Source organism: Ambystoma mexicanum, chromosome 2q, assembly GCF_040938575.1.
Source record: "Ambystoma mexicanum isolate Mex_15411 chromosome 2q, UKY_AmexF1_1, whole genome shotgun sequence".
NCBI classification, from domain to species: Eukaryota; Metazoa; Chordata; class Amphibia; order Caudata; family Ambystomatidae; genus Ambystoma; species Ambystoma mexicanum.
The window spans coordinates 309232110-309251336 of record NC_090924.1 but is presented as its reverse complement, the minus strand read 5'-3'; the positions used below and the strand labels follow the sequence as shown (position 1 = coordinate 309251336).

General features: G+C 49.2%; 1 protein-coding gene across 2 annotated transcripts in view; it reads right to left on the bottom strand.

The window, feature by feature from the left end:
- Positions 1–19227, bottom strand: part of LOC138569361 (uncharacterized) — a 309424-nt gene that overhangs the window by 277706 nt on the left and 12491 nt on the right. For both annotated transcript variants that reach the window (XM_069647278.1, XM_069647279.1), the window contains exons 2-3: positions 12140–12240; positions 2584–2621 (exon numbers count right to left, since the gene is read on the bottom strand). In XM_069647278.1, coding sequence (XP_069503379.1) covers positions 2584–2621; positions 12140–12197 — 96 coding nt within the window. In that variant the 5' untranslated portion in view covers positions 12198–12240. The remainder of the gene's footprint in view (positions 1–2583; positions 2622–12139; positions 12241–19227) is intronic.

The window sequence follows — 19227 nt, the reverse complement described above, 5'->3', positions numbered from 1 at the left end:
TCACTATCCCTTGATTCGTTTTTTAACTCAGTCTGACAGTTATTGCCGTCCATTAGTCCCGGTCAAAAGAGCCTTACCCAGATTTTTTAGCTCACTATCTTTCACCAGGCCGAAACACGTGTCTGGGGTTGCTGTTGGTACTCTTGTTCAGAGGAGAATTGCCTGGCATTTCAGTGCAGAAAAGCCCTAGGGCAGAACAAAGACTGATATGCTGTGGACATTTCTCTTCTGTGAAAGGATGGTGAGCTAACGACTCTGGTTGAGACTCTAACCCAGGATACAGGCCGGTAAAGAGACATTCCCAGGACCCCCTTGTTTGTGCATATTAAGTAGCTTTGGCTTTTCACCCTAAATTACTAGGGTAATCCAGACGTGGAACCCTTGCTCACTGTTCTTAAAGAGGCACAGCTCCACCTTACTGATGAGGCCCAACCAGGTCGAAACACGTGTCTGGGGTTGCTGTTGGCACTCTTGTTCAGAAGAGAATTGCCTTGCATTTCGGTGCTGGACTGTCCTTGGCCAGGACAAAGACTGATATGTTGTGGACATTTCTCTTCTTTGAAAGGATGGTGAGCTAAAGACTCTGGTTGAGACTCTAACCCAGTACACAGGCCGGTAAAGAGACCCGCCCCCCTTGTTTGTGATATTCCCTGATACCTCAGACAGCCAAACACTTCCTTCGGTGCTTAGAGGAATTGATTTTTACTGTGACTCTTTTTGAAGTCCTGAAACATATTATCCCTTAGGCACACCCTGCCTACTCTCCAATCCTATGTGCGCCACCACCGTGGCTCGGTAACAATAGCAGAGGGCAAGAGGTCTCCCACATTCCACTGCCCTTGTGTTGTGATGTGACCTCATGGACTTGATTCTTGGATCCCAGGGGTCTCCAGAGCAAAAATCCCCAGCACATACAGGGTTAAGCCACTGTGAACTGTCTATGATTACCTGATGGACAAGAGAGGGGCTCTGAGAAGAATCCTGAGAATAGGGAGTCGATATGTTACAAATCCCCTGTCTTAGACGCATGATCCTCGGAGAGTCGAGTCACTCGCCAATCGGGGACCTTGGGAGACCGGCTGCAGGCATCTCAGCATTGGAGGATGCTGGATCGCAGACACGCTGCATTATTGGTTGACTTCAGTCTCCACCATGGTCAGAATATAGTGGCACTTCTTATTAAGGTGCCAAAACCGATGCTATTCGGAACGATATTGTATGGGGGTACCACAGTAAGATGTAGGATACGGAACAGGGAGAAGAGGGTGCAGCAGAGGATGGATCGTAAGTACTGGCCAACGGGTATCCCCATGAAACAAAGGGCAGAACCGAACCAGCGACATAATGGGAAACTATATTGAGGCTACGATATTAAATGCCACAATAGTCACAGCCAACACTTTATGGCATGGAACACAGTGTGGTGGAGGTGATGTGAGAACTTTTAAAGCACAGCTCCAAGCTGATCTGACCTGATCATGGCACGTGAAGGATGAGTGAACATCTATGTGCCTAGCAGCGTGTTTACATCTGATCAGGTCTGCACATTCATGGGGGTGAAAAGGCTGGGGGTCTCCTCCTAAAGCTATACAGCCTCGGAGTTAAGACACTTCCATGGCATAGGAGGTGCAGAGTGGCCACGATGCTGCGAGCCAGAGGCACAGGCACACATGTGCCTCGCCACCATGTGTCGCAAATGAACCCAGTCAATTGGAGTGGCCCTCCCTGAATCTCCAGCTTTTGGAGAACTGGATGGTACAACGCAGAGCATTCTGGGAGTTCTGAAAAAAGCAGGTAGAAGTCATAACTCTTTTGAAAGCACCAACAATGGTCGTCATAGTGGCAGAGGTAATTAGTTAAGGAATGTTGGTTTCTTTTTCTGGGCACTGCCTCAAGCTTCCAACATTTGAATCATATGTGAGTGTAAGCGTCCGGGTATCATCCAGGCCCTCTGCTGGCTCACTGCCTCATGTTATACCGTAGCACTGCAAAAGCAATAGCCAGGCTGCTCAGCTAAAGTATAAAGTGTACTGGAAGGAGGGTTGGAGGGTGCATTCATAACTAAACAAGTGGGCTTTGCAGCCAGTGGAATACGCAGCATCCGGGGGTGGGGGGGGGTCACAGCAGATGGTGCACGATGAGATCAAGTGTGCACGGTTAGAGGTCATCCAAGGACTCTAACCGTACACTTCCCAAACCTTCCTTCCTTCCCTAGGCTGGAGGTGGAGAATCCGCCTGCTGCCAGCTCCCGAATTGTTTTTATTTTTGTTCCTTTCGTTTTTGTCTTTTTTTTTTTGACGCAGTGGCTTCCCTGGAGATTCGGTGCGTTTTGAGGGGTGTGAATACAGCACTCACATTTGTATGACAGATTTGGGGCGCTTTTTTTAAGGACTGCTGAAGACCCCCCACTGTTGATTCCTCTTTTGAAAAAAAAATCTTAAGTCTAGTTAATGAGACAGTGTTAATAAAAAAGGTTCTTGGGTGTGGGAGTTAGCAGCGAGGCTCGCTGTGTGCTAGCAGGGGTCAATGCAAGCATGAGTAAAACAGAAGCGCTGAACCAGTGCAAAGCGGTCTCATACTTACATCTGTTGGTGCTGACGGCTGCCCTTCCACACGGCTTCCTGCAAGAGGACACATGACAAGAGAATAGGTCAGGAAGAGCTACTGGGTGTGGAGATGCATATTAGCACATCACTGCTATCAAGCAACCTGTCGAAAGGCTTGGCCATCGTCAGGGACAGCTTGGGCTGAAGTCCACCATTCTGAAGAAGGTGTCATACCTGCCAGCTTGCCATTGGGCTAGAGTCCCTATTTTGGTGCTGGTCCAAAAGGCCATCATAGAGATGGGCCCATGACGATTTAGAGCGTCAGAACCTGCCCAGTAGCCTATAGTTTGATGACTGGAACCATGATGTGATTGGTCACTCCCACGGTGTGCTGGATTGATTACATGTTGGAGTTGATTGGTACACACATATTGCGTAATGCTGAAACCTGAATGGAGTGAGGAACGATGGTATGGAGAGCGAGGGTGGTCATTCCAGAGGTTTCTCATAGCTCATGTCGTTAGTTTCACTCAGCCTTCCACCGGCTAGAAAATGCCCCACACCTCTGCCTTTTGATTGTGTCATGTCCTACTTCCTCTTGTTCGGAATATCCCCTTACAGCAAAGACTGCGACCACTTCACTGGGAATCACCCGAAGAATAACACGTGCATTAGAGGAGGCTAAAAACTGGCATCCTGGGAGATTTGAGAACTCGCCCAAACTCTGTCTGATGCTAAGTGTCATGGTATGTTCTAGAAAACAAGACCTTGGGTGTTTTTTGGCTCTGATATACAGTCACTCTGCACCACGGTGTGCCTGCCACTGTTTGTGTGCAGGGATAGTAAAATATTGCACCTCTACAGACGCATCGTCCTTCCATGGAAAACAGCATGCCTGCACCGCTCTGACACATTCCATACCACATACACAGCATGCCTGAACCGCTCTGACCCATTCCATACCACATACGCAGCATGCCTGCACCGCTCGGACCCATTCCATACCTCATACGCAAAATGCCTGCACCGCTCTGACCCATTCTATACCACATACGCAGCATGCCGGCACCGCTCTGGCCCATTCCATACCACAAAAGCAGCATGCCTGCAACCTTCTGACCCATTCTATACCACATACGCAGCATGCCTGCACCGCTCTGACCCATTCTATACCACATATGCATCATGACTGCACTGCTCCGACCCCTTCCATACCACATACGCAGCATGCCTGCACCGCTCTGACGCATTCCATACCACATACGCAGCATGCCTGCAACCCTCTGACCCATTCCATACCACATACACAGCATGCCTACACTGCTCTGACCCATTCCATACCACATACACAGCATGCCTGCACAGCTCTGACCCATTCTATACCACATACGCAGCATGCCTCCAATGCTCTGACCCATTACATACCACATACACAGCATGCCTGCACCGCTCTGACCCATTCTATACCACATACGCAGCATGCCTCCAATGCTCTGACCCATTCCATACCACATACGCAGCATGCATGCACCGCTTTGACCCATTCCACACAACATACGCAACATGCCTGCAATGCTCTGACCCATTCCATACCACATACACAGCATGCCTGCACTGCTCTGACCCATTCTATACCACATACGCAGCATACCTCCAATGCTCTGACCCATTCCATACCACATACACAGCATGCCTGCACCGCTCTGACCCATTCTATACCACATACGCAGCATGCCTCCAATGCTCTGACCCATTCCATATCACATACGCAGCATGCCTCCAATGCTCTGACCCATTCCATACCACATACGCAGCATGCATGCACCGCTTTGACCCATTCCACACCACATACGCAACATGCCTGCAATGCTCTGGCCTATTCCATACCACATACACAGCATGCCTGAACCACTCTGAGTTATTCTATACCACATACGCAGCATGCCTCCAATGCTCTGACCCATTCCATACCACATAAGCAGCATGCCTGCAACCTTCTGACCCATTCTATACCACATACGCAGCATGGCTGCACCGCTCTGACCCATTCTATACCACATATGCATCATGACTGCACTGCTCCGACCCCTTCCATACCACATACGCAGAATGCCTGCACCGCTCTGACCCATTCCATACCACATACGCAGCATGCATTCACCGCTTTGACCCATTCCACACCACATACGCAACATGCCTGCAATGCTCTGACCCATTCCATACAACATACACAGCATGCCTGCACTGCTCTGACCCATTCTATACCACATACGCAGCATGCCTCCAATGCTCTGACCCATTCCATACCACATACACAGCATGCATGCACCGCTCTGACCCATTCTATACCACATACGCAGCATGCCTCCAATGCTCTGACCCATTCCATACCACATACGCAGCATGCCTGCACCGCTCGGACACATTCTATACCGTATATGCGGCATGCCTGCACCGCGCTGACCCCCTCCTTGACACATACACAGCATGCCTGCAACCCTCTGACCCATTCCATACCACATACACAGCATGCCTACACTGCTCTGACCCATTCCATACCACATACACAGCATGCCTGCACAGCTCTGACCCATTCTATACCACATACGCAGCATGCCTCCAATGCTCTGACCCATTACATACCACATACACAGCATGCCTGCACCGCTCTGACCCATTCTATACCACATACGCAGCAGGCCTCCAATGCTCTGACCCATTACATACCACATACACAGCATGCCTGCACCGCTCTGACCCATTCTATACCACATACGCAGCATGCCTCCAATGCTCTGACCCATTCCATACCACATACACAGCATGCCTGCACCGCTCGGACCCATTCCACACCACATACGCAACATGCCTGCAATGCTCTGACCCATTCCATACCACATACACAGCATGCCTGCACTGCTCTGACCCATTCTATACCACATACGCAGCATGCCTCCAATGCTCTGACCCATTCCATACCACATACACAGCATGCCTGCACCGCTCGGACCCATTCTATACCACATATGCAGCATGCCTCCAATGCTCTGACTCATTCCATATCACATACGCAGCATGCCTCCAATGCTCTGACCCATTCCATACCACATACGCAGCATGCATGCACCGCTTTGACCCATTCCACACCACATACGCAACATGCCTGCAATGCTCTGACCCATTCCATACCACATAAACAGCATGCCTCCAATGCTCTGACCCATTCCATACCACATACACAGCATGCCTACACTGCTCTGACCCATTCCATACCACATACACAGCATGCCTGCACCACTCTGACCCATTCCATACCACATACACAGCATGCCTACACTGCTCTGACCCATTCCATACCACATACGCAGCATGCCTGCACTGCTCTGACCCATTCCATACCACATACACAGCATGCCTACACTGCTCTGACCCATTCCATACCACATACACAGCATGCCTGCACTGCTCTGACCCATTCCATACCACATATACAGCATGCCTGCAGAGCTCTGACCCATTCCACACCACATAACTGACCCGTGGGGCTGCACAGCCCTTGAGCCCCAAGTCTTTGGAAGCAGGCCTTTTTATGGGTGTGCCTCTACTCTTATTCGTGCGCTCTCTTCACGCCCTGGTGCCTAGAAGCACAGGCAAGTAGAGAAGTACAGCAACATTGCATTTAACATCAAAATTCTGTATTGTTTTTTGCGCAAATATATCACCTTTAAATATTGATTAACTTAAATGTATGCTGCTTCTAAACGCAGTGGATCATGCTGCAGGTGCCTATTCTGTCTTCTTGGCCAATAATGTGGCTTGAGGCGGCGCACCGCCTCGGCGCAGCCACTGGAGTGGCTGCCTTAATCCCATGTGCGGTAGGCCTTTCTTTTCAACAGTTCTGAGATTTTTCAGCACACGTGAACAAAACGTATGCATTCAAAGTTCTTCATTAATTCTCTGCCTATGTGTGCCCACCAGTGGCACGATCTAGCATGCCAAGCAGACGCAGAACAAGGCTCTGTGTGGGAAGGAAGCCTCTTTCTATGAGACAGGGTTCCCACTTCCAGCCCAACGGCCGACAGTAAAGCCTAGAACCATACTCTCCCTCCGTCGCCACCAAACCTGAGATTGGGCGATCTGCCCCTTACCACACCTGGGCGCTAAGCCTAGAACCATACTCTCCCTCCGTCTCCCCACCTAACTTGAGATTGGGCGATCTGCCCCTTACCACACATGGGCGCTAAGCCTAGAACCATTCTCTCCCTCCGTCGCCACCTAACCTGAGATTGGGCGATCTGCCCCTTACCACACATGGGCACTAAGCCTAGAACCATACTCTCCCTCCGTTGCCACCTAACCTGAGATTAGGCAATCTTCCACTTACCACACCTGGGTGCTAAGCCTAGAACCATACTCTCCCCCCGTCGCCACCTAACCTGAGATTAGGTAATCTTCCCCTTACCACACCTGGACGCTAAGCCTAGAACCATACTCTCCCTCTGTCTCCCCACCTAACCTGAGATTGGGGGATCTGCCCCTTACCACACATGGGCGCTAAGCCTAGAACCATACTCTCCCTCCGTCTCCCCACCTAACCTGAGATTGGGGGATCTGCCCCTTACCACACATGGGCGCTAAGCCTAGAACCATACTCTCCCTCCGTCTCCCCACCTAACCTGAGATTGGGGGATCTGCCCTTACCACACATGGGCGCTAAGCCTAGAACCATACTCTCCCTCCGTCTCCCCACCTAACCTGAGATTGGGCGATTTGCCCCTTACCACACCTGGCCGCTAAGCCTAGAACCATACTCTCCCTCCGTCTCCCCACCTAACCTGAGATTGGGCGATCTGCCCCTTACCACACATGGGCGCTAAGCCTAGAACCATACTCTCCCTCCGTCTCCCCACCTAACCTGAGATTGGGCGATCTACCCCTTACCACACCTGGGCGCTAAGCCTAGAATCATACTCTCCCTCTGTCGCCACCTAACTTGAGATTGGGCAATCTGCCCCTTACCACACCTGGGCGCTAAGCCAAGAACCATACTCTCCCTCCGTCTCCCCACCTAACATGAGATTGGGCGATCTGCCCCTTACCACACCTGGGCGCTAAGCCTAGAACCATACTCTCCCTCCGTCTCCCCACCTAACTTGAGATTGGGCGATCTGCCCCTTACCACACATGGGCGCTAAGCCTAGAACCATTCTCTCCCTCCGTCGCCACCTAACCTGAGATTGGGCGATCTGCCCCTTACCACACATGGGCGCTAAACCTAGAACCATACTCTCCCTCCGTTGCCACCTAACCTGAGATTAGGCAATCTTTCACTTACCACACCTGGGTGCTAAGCCTAGAACCATACTCTCCCTCCGTTGCCACCTAACCTGAGATTAGGCAATCTTCCCCTTACCACACCTGGACGCTAAACCTAGAACCATACTCTCCCTCTGTCTCCCCACCTAACCTGAGATTGGGTAATCTTCCCCTTACCACACCTGGACGCTAAGCCTAGAACCATACTCTCCCTCTGTCTCCCCACCTAACCTGAGATTGGGGGATCTGCCCCTTACCACACATGGGCGCTAAGCCTAGAACCATACTCTCCCTCCGTCTCCCCACCTAACCTGAGATTGGGGGATCTGCCCCTTACCACACATGGGCGCTAAGCCTAGAACCATACTCTCCCTCCGTCTCCCCACCTAACCTGAGATTGGGGGATCTGCCCTTACCACACATGGGCGCTAAGCCTAGAACCATACTCTCCCTCCGTCTCCCCACCTAACCTGAGATTGGGCGATTTGCCCCTTACCACACCTGGCCGCTAAGCCTAGAACCATACTCTCCCTCCGTCTCCCCACCTAACCTGAGATTGGGCGATCTGACCCTTACCACACATGGGCGCTAAGCCTAGAACCATACTCTCCCTCCGTCTCCCCACCTAACCTGAGATTGGGCGATCTACCCCTTACCACACCTGGGCGCTAAGCCTAGAATCATACTCTCCCTCTGTCGCCACCTAACTTGAGATTGGGCGATCTGCCCCTTACCACACCTGGGCGCTAAGCCTAGAACCATACTCTCCCTCCGTCTCCCCACCTAACATGAGATTGGGCGATCTGCCCCTTACCACACCTGGGCGCTAAGCCTAGAACCATACACTCCCTCCGTCTCCCCACCTAACTTGAGATTGGGCGATCTGCCCCTTACCACACATGGGCGCTAAGCCTAGAACCATTCTCTCCCTCCGTCGCCACCTAACCTGAGATTGGGCGATCTGCCCCTTACCACACATGGGCGCTAAACCTAGAACCATACTCTCCCTCCGTTGCCACCTAACCTGAGATTAGGCAATCTTTCACTTACCACACCTGGGTGCTAAGCCTAGAACCATACTCTCCCCCCGTCGCCACCTAACCTGAGATTAGGCAATCTTCCCCTTACCACACCTGGACGCTAAACCTAGAACCATACTCTCCCTCTGTCTCCCCACCTAACCTGAGATTGGGGGATCTGCCCCTTACCACACATGGGCGCTAAGCCTAGAACCATACTCTCCCTCCGTCTCCCCACCTAACCTGAGATTGGGGGATCTGCCCCTTACCACACATGGGCGCTAAGCCTAGAACCATACTCTCCCTCCGTCTCCCCACCTAACCTGAGATTGGGGGATCTGCCCTTACCACACCTGGGCGCTAAGCCTAGAATCATACTCTCCCTCTGTCGCCACCTAACTTGAGATTGGGCGATCTGCCCCTTACCACACCTGGGCGCTAAGCCTAGAACCATACTCTCCCTCCGTCTCCCCACCTAACATGAGATTGGGCGATCTGCCCCTTACCACACCTGGGCGCTAAGTATAGAACCATACTCTCCCTCCGTCTCCCCACGTAACCTGATTTTGGGCGATCTGCCCCTTACCACACATGGGCGCTAAGCCTAGAACCATACTCTCCCTCCGTCTCCCCACCTAACCTGAGATTGGGCGATCTGCCCCTTACCACACATGGGCGCTAATCCTAGAACCATACTCTCCCTCCGTCGCCACCTAACCTGAGATTGGGCGATCTGCCCCTTACCACACATGGGCGCTAAGCCTAGAACCATACTCTCCCTCCGTCGCCACCTAACCTGAGATTGGGCGATCTGCCCCTTACCACACATGGGCGCTAAGCCTAGAACCATACTCTCCCTCCGTCTCCCCACGTAAACTGAGATTGGGCGATCTGCCCCTTACCACAGCTGGGCGCTTGTAGATCCCCTGCTGCCATATTGCCCGGCCTCCCCTCTCTCATTGTTAGCTCCTTGCTCTCTAGTCTTCAGCCCTTGCAATCTGCTTGCCTCGCCCGTGTGCTTCCCCATGACTTGCAAAGAGCTCCATTGCTTCCGGAAGCTGGGCCTGCTTTCTATAAATGCCCTTATAATGATACTACCCAACTAGTTCTGCCTAGGCATTAGCTCCAGTAGTGGGGCCCTTCAACATCCCCAAGCAACCTCTCCTCTTCCCAACACCTACTCACATCTACGTCTAATGGTGCCTAAACACCTGGACCCACACACCGAGGGCAGCGTTACTCCTGCTTGGACCAGTTCCACCATAGAAAGCTTTGCAGAGCCACTCAGAGCTCACCGCATGACCCACATGGCGTGTTGCCCTATCACACATCCTTGCCCCCTTCCCCCATCCGGATTAGCTGCTCTCCCATTACCCAGCACTAGTGGCTAAGGGGCTTTAGCTTCTGGGTAAAACATATACCCAAATGTCACCCCCGTACATCTTGTAGAATCATACTGGCACACACAGCAACACCACGGATTTACCAGCGGCCGCTCCCTCCATCCCAAAACCTTTCCCCCCTTGCGCCTGCCTCCCCTCCAGTGGTCGAAGTGAGTGGGAGTGGTCGGGAGCGGTGCTCCTATACTTTTTTTAATTACCTTGTACAGCTCCTATACTTTTATTTTAAAAAGAAACCGTTCCGGAATGGTTTTGTTTTAAAATAAAAGTGTAGAAAGAAGTTGAAACCTTCACTTTCAGTGCACTGCACTGAACGTTCCCTTAAACAGCAGGTGCACATGTTTGGGGGGATGGATTGTGTGTGTGAGGAGTTGTGGCAATGGGCTTTGTGGGGAGCAGGCCAGCAGGGAACATAGTTCCACTACTTATTTTTGTACACGTCGACCACTGCTCCCCTCTTATTATTATGCAGAGCGAGGTGCCACGAAGCCGCTAAATGACTGCAGTGTGCTTCACAACGCCCCTCTCTATCACACGGCATATGAACCAGGCGGAAGTGGCGATGCGCCTTAAGCATCGCGGTCTGCTTCTGCGAACCTGGAAGAATCGGAACTATGTGATTATTTCGAAAATAAAATGTCGAACTGCAAAATACTGAATTTATTTTTTACCCCACATCCTCCCTTTTTTATTAACTTGACCCACCGCCCTCCCCACATATATATTGTAAAATGGGGCTCGGGAATTTCTGTATTTTGGGCTCCGACATGTTTGCATCCTTTCTTTTGGTCTGATCTCGAAGCATCTACCGGGAGATAAAGCATGTGTGAATCGATGATGTCAGCATTCTACAGTTGTTTTGGCGGTTCTTTCAGTACCTTATGAGGAAAGACATGGGCCCAAAACAGACCCAGTGCAGTGCATGGCTTGCTTAAGTGCACGTGTGCAACGTTAACAAGCACAAGTGCATGCCCTGAAATAGTGACTTTCACATACATGCAATCTCATTTTATGAAGAGCAGAACAGAAGCATTTCTTTTGTTTCCCCTCACTTTCATCGAACATGCGTGTGGCTACGTGGGTATGTGAACCCTCTATATATTTTTTATTTGACTGTACAATTCTCTGTGATACCAACTTGTGATGACATGTATCATAGAATGTCTATCCAACCCTTTTTCTTTTAATGTATGATTGAATACATGCACTCTTTGCTATGGTCTTGTCAGCCTTGAGAACGACTTTATTGTCGAAACACGTGTCGGCTGACAGAATTTGTATAATAAATACTGCACAAATCACGGATGCTGAACTTTTATGGATGTGTACACAAAGACACAAACTGACTCTGCATATTGTAATAATCTCTGGAGGAGCGCGAGTGCAGGTCATCATCACTCATTTGTAGACTTTATACTGGGTAGTGATAGGCATGCCCAGCTGATTGACCACAGCACCGCAGCTGGACCTCTAATCAGAACATTTGAGACGAGCAGAGCGCACACGACACGACCTTTTGCCTACCATCTCATCTCAGTGTACAGAACACAAATGGCCCTAAGTACACAGGGTATTAAGGCCCCATATTACACATATTCAGCTAGCCCAACCCTTCTCCTATGGAAACATTTGGAAATACCACACAAAAGAGCCCGGCGGTGCAGGGGCCCACTGGGAAATCTCCAGAGTTCCCTACAGGGCAGTCCACCCCTGACTAGGTCCTAGCATCTCCCATTCTTTAGAGGCTGGTGGTCGTTTAGGAGGTTGACTTGGGAGTATTTGCCATTGTTCTCTTGGGAATTATTTTGGCAGAAAAGCCTTCAGACTAATGTCCTGGTTGTGAAAGCCAATGACTTACCTAAAAGAAGCACTGTGGCAAGGACTGCCCAAATGGGCTGCTCACTCCTGCCCCTCATCTCCCCCCACAGTGGAGGTCTCCTCCTTGGATCTTTGGCGGTGCTGCACAAAAACAGGAAAAAAAAAACAGGTGTTAAGTCTCATTAGCTTATTTTTCAGATCCCAAATACATATAATAATAATTTGCATTTATATAGCGCTACTAGCCCTCAGGCATCTGAGCGCTGCTTATTATTACCCACAGTGTGTGGTGCTCATTTATCAACCTCAGAAGGGAGATAGCCTTAGTTTGAACCTGTGTTGGCAGGTTCTGCATGAATGTCAAAGCAAGCGCTCTACTCCTGCGTCGGCAGGTTCTGCACGGATGTCAAAGCAAGCGCTCTACTCCTGCGTCGGCAGGTTCTGCACGGATGTCAAAGCAAGCGCTCTACACCTGCGTCGGCAGGTTCTGCACGGATGTCAAAGCAAGCGCTCTACTCGCTGTGCTTTCTGACTGGCTGTCTATTTTAGACATTAGGTGACACATGTGCTGACCCAGAGGACATGGGCGGATGTTAAGGCACATAAGATGGTGGGTGTCTTGGCGGAGGGGCACAGCATCCTAGTACTGTGCGGATCCTGGAGATGCTTGGCAGCTCCTCTAAAGAGCCCTATTTTTGGAATGGGAGGTCCTGTCAAGGGCTTTTGCAGAGCTTAAGAAGCAGTGATGCTGGCATCTCAGAAGGCGGAGGAGGGTAAGGGCTGAGTTCACTGGCAGAGCTGCTTGTACAGGTCTCAACCCTTCACTAGGTGACGGAAGGATTGGAATCGAGTTGGGACTCATATGAGCTAGGAGGAGTCCTCAACTCAAATCTGGGTGCTGGAGGTCAGAATTAAAGTCCAATGGGACACTCTCTAAGGGACCCGCTGCTGCATACAAGCTGGGGATACCATGCAGGCCTCAGATGCAATGGCAGAAGGGCTTCTGGGCTCAACACTGGAGAGGCAGGCGGGAGTTGGAGGTCATAGTTATACTGGAGTAAGGCCTGAATGGGCCACAGGCACTCATAGCAACTTCCCCCACCCTCACTGTGCAGCCATTGCATTCCCCACCTTAACTTCCATCACTCCCACAGGCCTTTAGGAGGAACCAATGTCTTCATATGGAGCTTCTCCCACTTCCACCCCTCAAGTGAGGATCACCCGAGCCCACTCCCACAGGCCTTTAGGAGGAACCAATGTGTTCATAGGGAGCTTCCCCCGCGTCCACTGCTCAAGTCAGGATCACCCGAGCCCACTCCCACAGGCCTTTAGGAGGAACCAATTTGTTCATATGGAGCTTCCCTCACTTCCACACCTCAAGTGAGGATCACCCGAGCCCGCTCCCACAGGCCTTTAGAAGGAAACAATGTATTCCTTTGGAGCTTCCCCCACGTCCACCCCTCAAGTGAGGACCACCTGAGCCCACTACCACAGTCCTGTAGGAGGAACCAATGTATTCCTATGGAGAATCCCCCACGTCCAACCCTCAAGTGAGGATCACCGAAGCCCACTGTATCCACCTTCAGGTTCAAATGCCCAAGTTGTTTTATAGGAGTCAACATGACATCCAGAATGTAAATGCAGCGACATCAGAGAAATTTGGGAGGGCAAAGAAGATTTCAAAATTTGTCATCCGCTCGCACCTCCCACAAAACTTTCATCGGATCGCTTCATTGGCTCAAACAGCTGCGATCTCCGACACATTTGCAATTGAATCGCAAATCTCAATTGCTAACAAATGCAAAAGTAAGCACTTTTCCTCCAATTGAGGGGTCCCTCCCCCCTTGCAAGTGGCATAGTTTGGGATCCCTGAGGAAAGAGTCACACATTGGAATACAAACTTCCTAAACTGAACCGCACGTCGGCTCGGCTCATGAACCGAACGTGAACCAGTCATGAAGGGTTCATCAGCCGGGCAGGCAGTAGAGTAAAGGCCTGCCCTGCACTATTTCACACTTTCTAAGGAAAACCTGATCACTTCCTCAAGTTAGACTTTGGTCAGTCTTGAAGCGCTCTGGAGTCAAAGACAATTGGGAAACTAGAGACATGCTATCTTATGGCATGTATGCAGCACAGCTTTGACCATAAAGGTATCCTGATGCTAGGCTCTCAGGACGAGAGTCCGACTACCGATAAACTAGAGAAGAAGATGAAGAGGAAAAAAAGAACCAGACAGAAAAACAGGCAGCCAAAACTGAGGGGTACGATAAGATACCACTAGTCAACCTCATCCCTCTGCATACACCTCTCAAACTCTGAACTAAACACAACCATACCTCTACAGAACAATAAACCCCACATCCTTCACTACACCTCAACAATGAAACAAACCATACATAAACTCACACAACAGCACATGACGGGTACCGACCAAAAATGCACACCTACACTCAGCAACGGTGTAAACTGAACTGAAGCTGCCAACAGCACATCAAAGCTCTCTTGCTCTTGTGTTCTGCTCAGTCCTACTAACTTATCCCCCAAACCTTACCCTCTTGCTTTACAGATCCACCAGAGGGCAGGTGGTGATATTGCGTGGTATAAAACACCTTTAACATAACATAACTATTATTACATTACTGAAAGAAGGCAGGCACCAATGGAAGTGATTAAATAGATTTATTAAACGCTTTGTAGGTACAGACCCCCAGCGCGTCCTTACTCCAGGCTGGGACACTTAAAACTGTTACAGAACACATATCAAGAGTAAACATTCTTTAATATCCCCAAGCATGCAATCATTCCACTTGGAACCTTAACTACATCATATAAATGGAACACTCTATCGGTTATCTACAATGGGGCCAAGCAGCAACTATTTACAACAGAACATAGTAACTTCATAACAAATCTCCCTCTCTTGTCATGCACAAACTCTCCTCACCATAGCTATTCTATTTTTATTCCAAATCTGTCCCCCACACACTCTTGCGGCACCTTTCATTACCGCAACCACACAAACAATATCAGAATAAAGAAGATCAACTTTCTTTTTATCACTGCCTTTCTGATCTTCACATAATCACCACACTCAACTTTGAGTCCTTTTTACATCTTCTTACATTTTCCCTCATGACATACTGTTCTTTCTTCTTTTTAAGACTACTCCTTAATTCTCCAACCACACAATCTGAATCACCTCCTCTCCCTAACCATGGAGGACACACTTCCGAGTACCCCTTTTGCCCTCTCATAAGTTCGAATGGAGAAACACTGGTAACAGAGTGGGGTGCCATCCTTAATGCCCACATTCTTTCTTCAACAGCCAACTTCCTATCCATACCACACACACCCGCCAACCTGATACCCTCCATTATACACCGATTCATCCTTTCCACCAATCCGTTCCCTTCGGGATGATATAAAGCTGCTCTCTTATGGGTAATACCACATCCATTGACATAGTAGAACCCATCCTCGTCGCCAATGAAAGAAGACAGGCACCAATGGAAGTGATTAATTAGATTTATTAAAAGCTTTGTAGGTACAAGACCCCCAGCACGTCCTTACTCCAGGTTGGGACACTTCAAACTGTTACAGAACACATATCAAGAGTAAATATTCTTTAAAATCCCTGTGCATGCAAGCATTCCACTTGGAACCTGAACTACATCATAAACATGGAATACTCTATCACCTATCTACAATGGGGCCAAGCAGCAACTATTTACAACAGAACATAGTATCTTCATATCTTCATAACAATTACGTTATGCTATGCTGTGGCAAATAAAGGGAGATAGTGTCGGAAATGTCTCTCTTACAAAAGCCAGGCTCTCACAGTGCACTGGGCCTGTGGATGATGGTTAAATGGAGGTTCTCACAGTGCAGTGAGCTTGTGGATGATGGGCAATGCCAGTTTGTCACAGTGTGGTGAGTCAGAGGATGATGGTCAATGACAGGTTTGCACAGTGTGGTGGGCCTGTCGATTATGGTCAATGTCAAGTTCTCACAATGCATTGAGATTGTGGGTGATGGACAAAGACACGTTCTCATAGTGTGGTGAGCCTGTGGATGATGACCCATTCCCAGTTCTCACAGTGTGTGATGCCTGCGGATAATGGTTAATTGCAGGTTTTTACATCACAGAGAGCCTGTGGATGATGATCAAGGCCAGGCTCTCACGCTGCAGTGAGCCTGTGAATGGTAGTCAATGCCAACATCTCACAATGTGGTGGGCATGTGGGTGATGATCAAAGCCAGGTTCTCACAATGCGGTGAGCCTGTGTATGATGGGCAATGACAGATTCTCAAAGTGTTTCACGGCTGTGGATGATGGACAATGCCAGCTTTTTACTATGCAGTTAACCTGTGGATGATTGTCAATGGCAAGTTCTCACAGGAAGCCTGTGGATGATGGTGAATGCCAGGTTCTCACAGTGCAGTGAGCCTGTGAATGATAGTCAATGCCAAAATCTCACAGTGAGGTGAGCAGGTGGGAGATGATCAAAGCAAGGTTCTCACAGTGCAGTGAGCCTGTGGATGATGGTTAATGCAAAGTTCCCACAGTACATTGAGCCTGTGGATGATAGACAATGCCAGGATCTCACAGTGTGTGATGTCTGTGGATGATGGCCAATGCCAGGATCTCAGTGTGTGATCTCTGTGGATGATGGCCAATGCCAGGATCTCAGTGTGTGATGGATGTCTGCGTATGATGGCCAATGCCAGGTTCTCGCAATGCAGTCAATCTGTGGATGAAGGTCAATGCTAGGTTCTCACATTGTGGGAAGTATGCGGATGATGGTCATTGCCAGATGGCTAGTATTTTCCAAAACCATGGCTGCCTCAAGAGAGGAGGCCAATCCCCTGCATCTAGTAAGCTAAAACTATTGAATCACGCTAATGACATTGAGATTCAGTTTGTGAAGAGCAGTTTGGGTAGATTTTCTTGAAGGCCTTTGTGTGGGGCCCAAGCAGAGAAAGGCTCTGGGGTCAGACATTTAAATATAACTTGTTCCTTGTCTAATACCTGGTACACATGTGCCAGCACTGGCGACACAGCTCGTCTCTCAGTCATGGGTGTGGCTGATGCATTTTGTAACTTCCGCCCGCCGTAAGCACAGACAAAACACTAACCAGGATAAGAAAAAAACGAGCAGAGTTTTCAGAAGAATAACCCATGGAAGAAGGTGAACTAAAGTTCAACATCACTTTAATGTTTCCAAGTTGTATGAACCAGAGAGGACGACATCACTTTTTTTTTTTTAAATCAGTCACATAGTGCAAGGCCGTTGGGATGCCACCAAACTCATAATGAGGGTCTAAGAGTTTGATCATTTGTGGTGCAAAACTATTTATAGTAGTTCAAGATGGGTTGGCACTGCGAAGGATGGGTGCTACTTCATAAGGAGAGGTATGGGGGGATGTAGTCGTGAGGAGAAGAGGTGAAGGACATGGTGTATAACATCTTCTACTTCTGCCATTGCCTCGGGGAGGCCATTTGCCCTGATAGCTACTCGTGAATGGCACCACTAGGCTGGCACACCCACTGCCTCTGAAGGAGCTCTAGCTCTGCCTACGCGCATAAGTAGTGTTATCCATACAGGCAGGAAGCTTGCACTGTGCTTGAAAGGAAGCTCTACTGCTGACATTTAAGGAAGCTTGCACTGCAATGCACATAACTTATAGAACCGTGTGCTGCCCATACAGGAAAGTGTGTGCCCCACAGTTGCCCCGTACCTAAATACAGGTAAAGATGTTCCCTTTCACTGACATGTCCAGGGCATGGCAACTAAATTCACACACATATTTGCAAGACCAGAACCGTCCATTTCTGAGACCTCCTGGTCTAAGTTTGGCTCATTGACATGTCCGCTTGACGTGAAAGGTGGCATCTAAATTACACACACCTCCTTTCTTCTGGGACCTCATTCTTAGAATTGCAGCCCAACCCAAGCCTGGGGTGCTTTCCTTTGAGCCTTCACCCGCTGCTCACCGAGTAGATCACGCAACATCTTGAATTATACAACACTTAGTCTCCCACTCACTTGGCCGGCACGGAGACCACATTCTTGAGTGCTCTGGAAGATTCTTACTGCTGGCATTATGGTATCAGCAGATTTTTCTTGGCGGGATTATGACATAATAGCTCTCTCTCTTCAATATGTTAACCTTTTCTCACTCATACCTATAGTGTCACTGCGTGCGCCCAGGTACAGCAACATACACCCTACCTCTGACACCATACATGAGGTTTGTGCCTTGACCTCGCAGACAATAATACCACTGCCCCATCCACCTTTTTTAATGGGGTAGCGTTGCATCAATGCACAATCACCTATATTTTGATGTTTACCAGGGGTGTTGCTAGGTCTGGAAAAGATCCGGGGCTAAGCTAATTTTGGGACTGTCGGTACTGGGGGCTAGCTAGCCATTTTGGTTGTAATCCCTGAGCTTCTATACGGGGCTACAACCAAAAGACCCGGGGCTATAGCCCCCTCCGCTCCCCCCTGTCAACGCCTCTGGTGTTCACTTTTATAGTCACTTGGAAGTGTTGCCCCTGTGTGAATCACGATAGACGTTTTTCAGTGCTCCTGGGCTCAGGTGCACAAAAGTGAATCATCATTTACATGTCTAAAACAAAACAAAATGGCGGCATACAGCGCTGTGGAAGGTGACCTATACTGCATGCCTCTATGAACTAGACTATCAAAAAGGACTGCCTGTATCGTGGCTAGTGTTACAAATAAATAAATAAATAAATAAATAAAACAACAGAAGGGACACGTTCGAGCAGGAAAACAGAGTGAACTTGCCGTTTAAGAACATCTTTAAATGGATGGGCGAGTGGGATACCATTTTTAACCCAGTCATTTTGCCCAAATTACCACAGCCATCATGAACAAAAAGCGGTATCCCAACTTTCAAAATTCGCTCAGATTTGGCAATTAAATTCTCCCGCAGAACAGATGGAGAACGATTCCTTGAATACGCATTTGAAATAAATTTCAGCACTTGAAACGTCTACAAAATTATTGTTTTTTTCAATTGTAAATTAGCATTAGAAAACAAGCTATTCAGAACACCTAATGTGCCCCATTTGAAGTATATGGGTGCAGTTAGAAA